This window comes from Myotis davidii, unplaced genomic scaffold (assembly GCF_000327345.1).
Source record: "Myotis davidii unplaced genomic scaffold, ASM32734v1 scaffold453, whole genome shotgun sequence".
Taxonomy (NCBI): domain Eukaryota; kingdom Metazoa; phylum Chordata; class Mammalia; order Chiroptera; family Vespertilionidae; genus Myotis; species Myotis davidii.
In genome coordinates, this window is record NW_006285234.1 from 2135297 (window position 1) to 2136312 (window position 1016).

Below are 1016 nucleotides of genomic sequence, written 5' to 3' on the forward strand. Positions count from 1 at the left end.
CGTCCCGGGGGCCTCCCCGCTCCCACTAGGTCTGACTTGGGTCCGGTCTCCATGTGGCACTCACCCTGGGATTCAGGAATGGACTCCAGGAAGCCTCGGGGGACCTCAGACACCTCTTATTCTCAGCGGGGAGATAGGGACCTAGACGTCGGAGGAAGGCTCTTTTCACAGGGTGGGGAAGCCCCCGTGGCATGTTCCTTTTTAAAACAGTTTTACTGAGATCGGATTCACACACCACACAGTTCACTGCTTTACACGCACACTCGTGAGTTTAGTACAGTGATGGCGAACCTTTTGAGCTCGGCGTGTCTGCATTTTGAAAAACCCTAACTTAACTCTGGTGCCGTGTCACATATAGAAATTTTTTGATATTTGCAACCGTAGTAAAACAAAGGCTTATATTTTTGATGTTTGTTTTATATATTGAAATGCCATTTAACCAAGAAAAATCCATCAAAAAGATGAGTTCGCGTGTCACCTCTGACACGAGTGTCAGGTTCGCCATCACTGGTTCTGTACACGCCCAGCTGGGCTGCCATCACAGGTTTCTGAGTGCCCGTTGGTCTTCCCCTCCCCTGAGGAATCTGCTTCTCTCGGGGTGAGGGGGGGGTCCCTCCTACTGTTCCCTGGCTGAAATTCCTGCCCTAACAGCATCTGTGTGTTTTGTCTCATTCATCCCTCCCTTGTCCCACCCTGACGGGAGCCAAGTGCGTTCTCCCAGAGGCACCTCTGCCATCACAGGCGGCCTCCCCCTACAGCCAAGTGTTGGGGTGAGGGTGGGGGTGGGGGTGGGGGGAAGTTCGGGAGCACCTGTCCGAGCATCCCTGACTCTGATCACATGGTTTTTGTTTACCTCCCCAGAAACAGTACTTCCCCATCGGCTACAGGGTCAGCATGCCTTACGAGGGGGTGCTCAGAGCGGCCAACGTCACGAGGCTGGTGAGGACCCCCTCCCGGGCTGGGAGCCCCTGTCTCCGGGGGCGTCCGGGCCTCTCCTGAGAGCCATCGGGGGGTGG

At 55.3% G+C, this 1016-nt stretch overlaps 1 protein-coding gene across 1 annotated transcript in view; it reads left to right on the forward strand.

Moving 5' to 3' along the window:
- The window catches only part of IL34 (interleukin 34), a 38220-nt gene that overhangs the window by 32908 nt on the left and 4296 nt on the right, over positions 1 to 1016 (forward strand). Inside the window, exon 4 of the mRNA XM_006755828.2 lies at positions 862 to 939. Within this exon, the coding sequence (XP_006755891.1) occupies positions 862 to 939 (78 nt within the window). The remainder of the gene's footprint in view (positions 1 to 861; positions 940 to 1016) is intronic.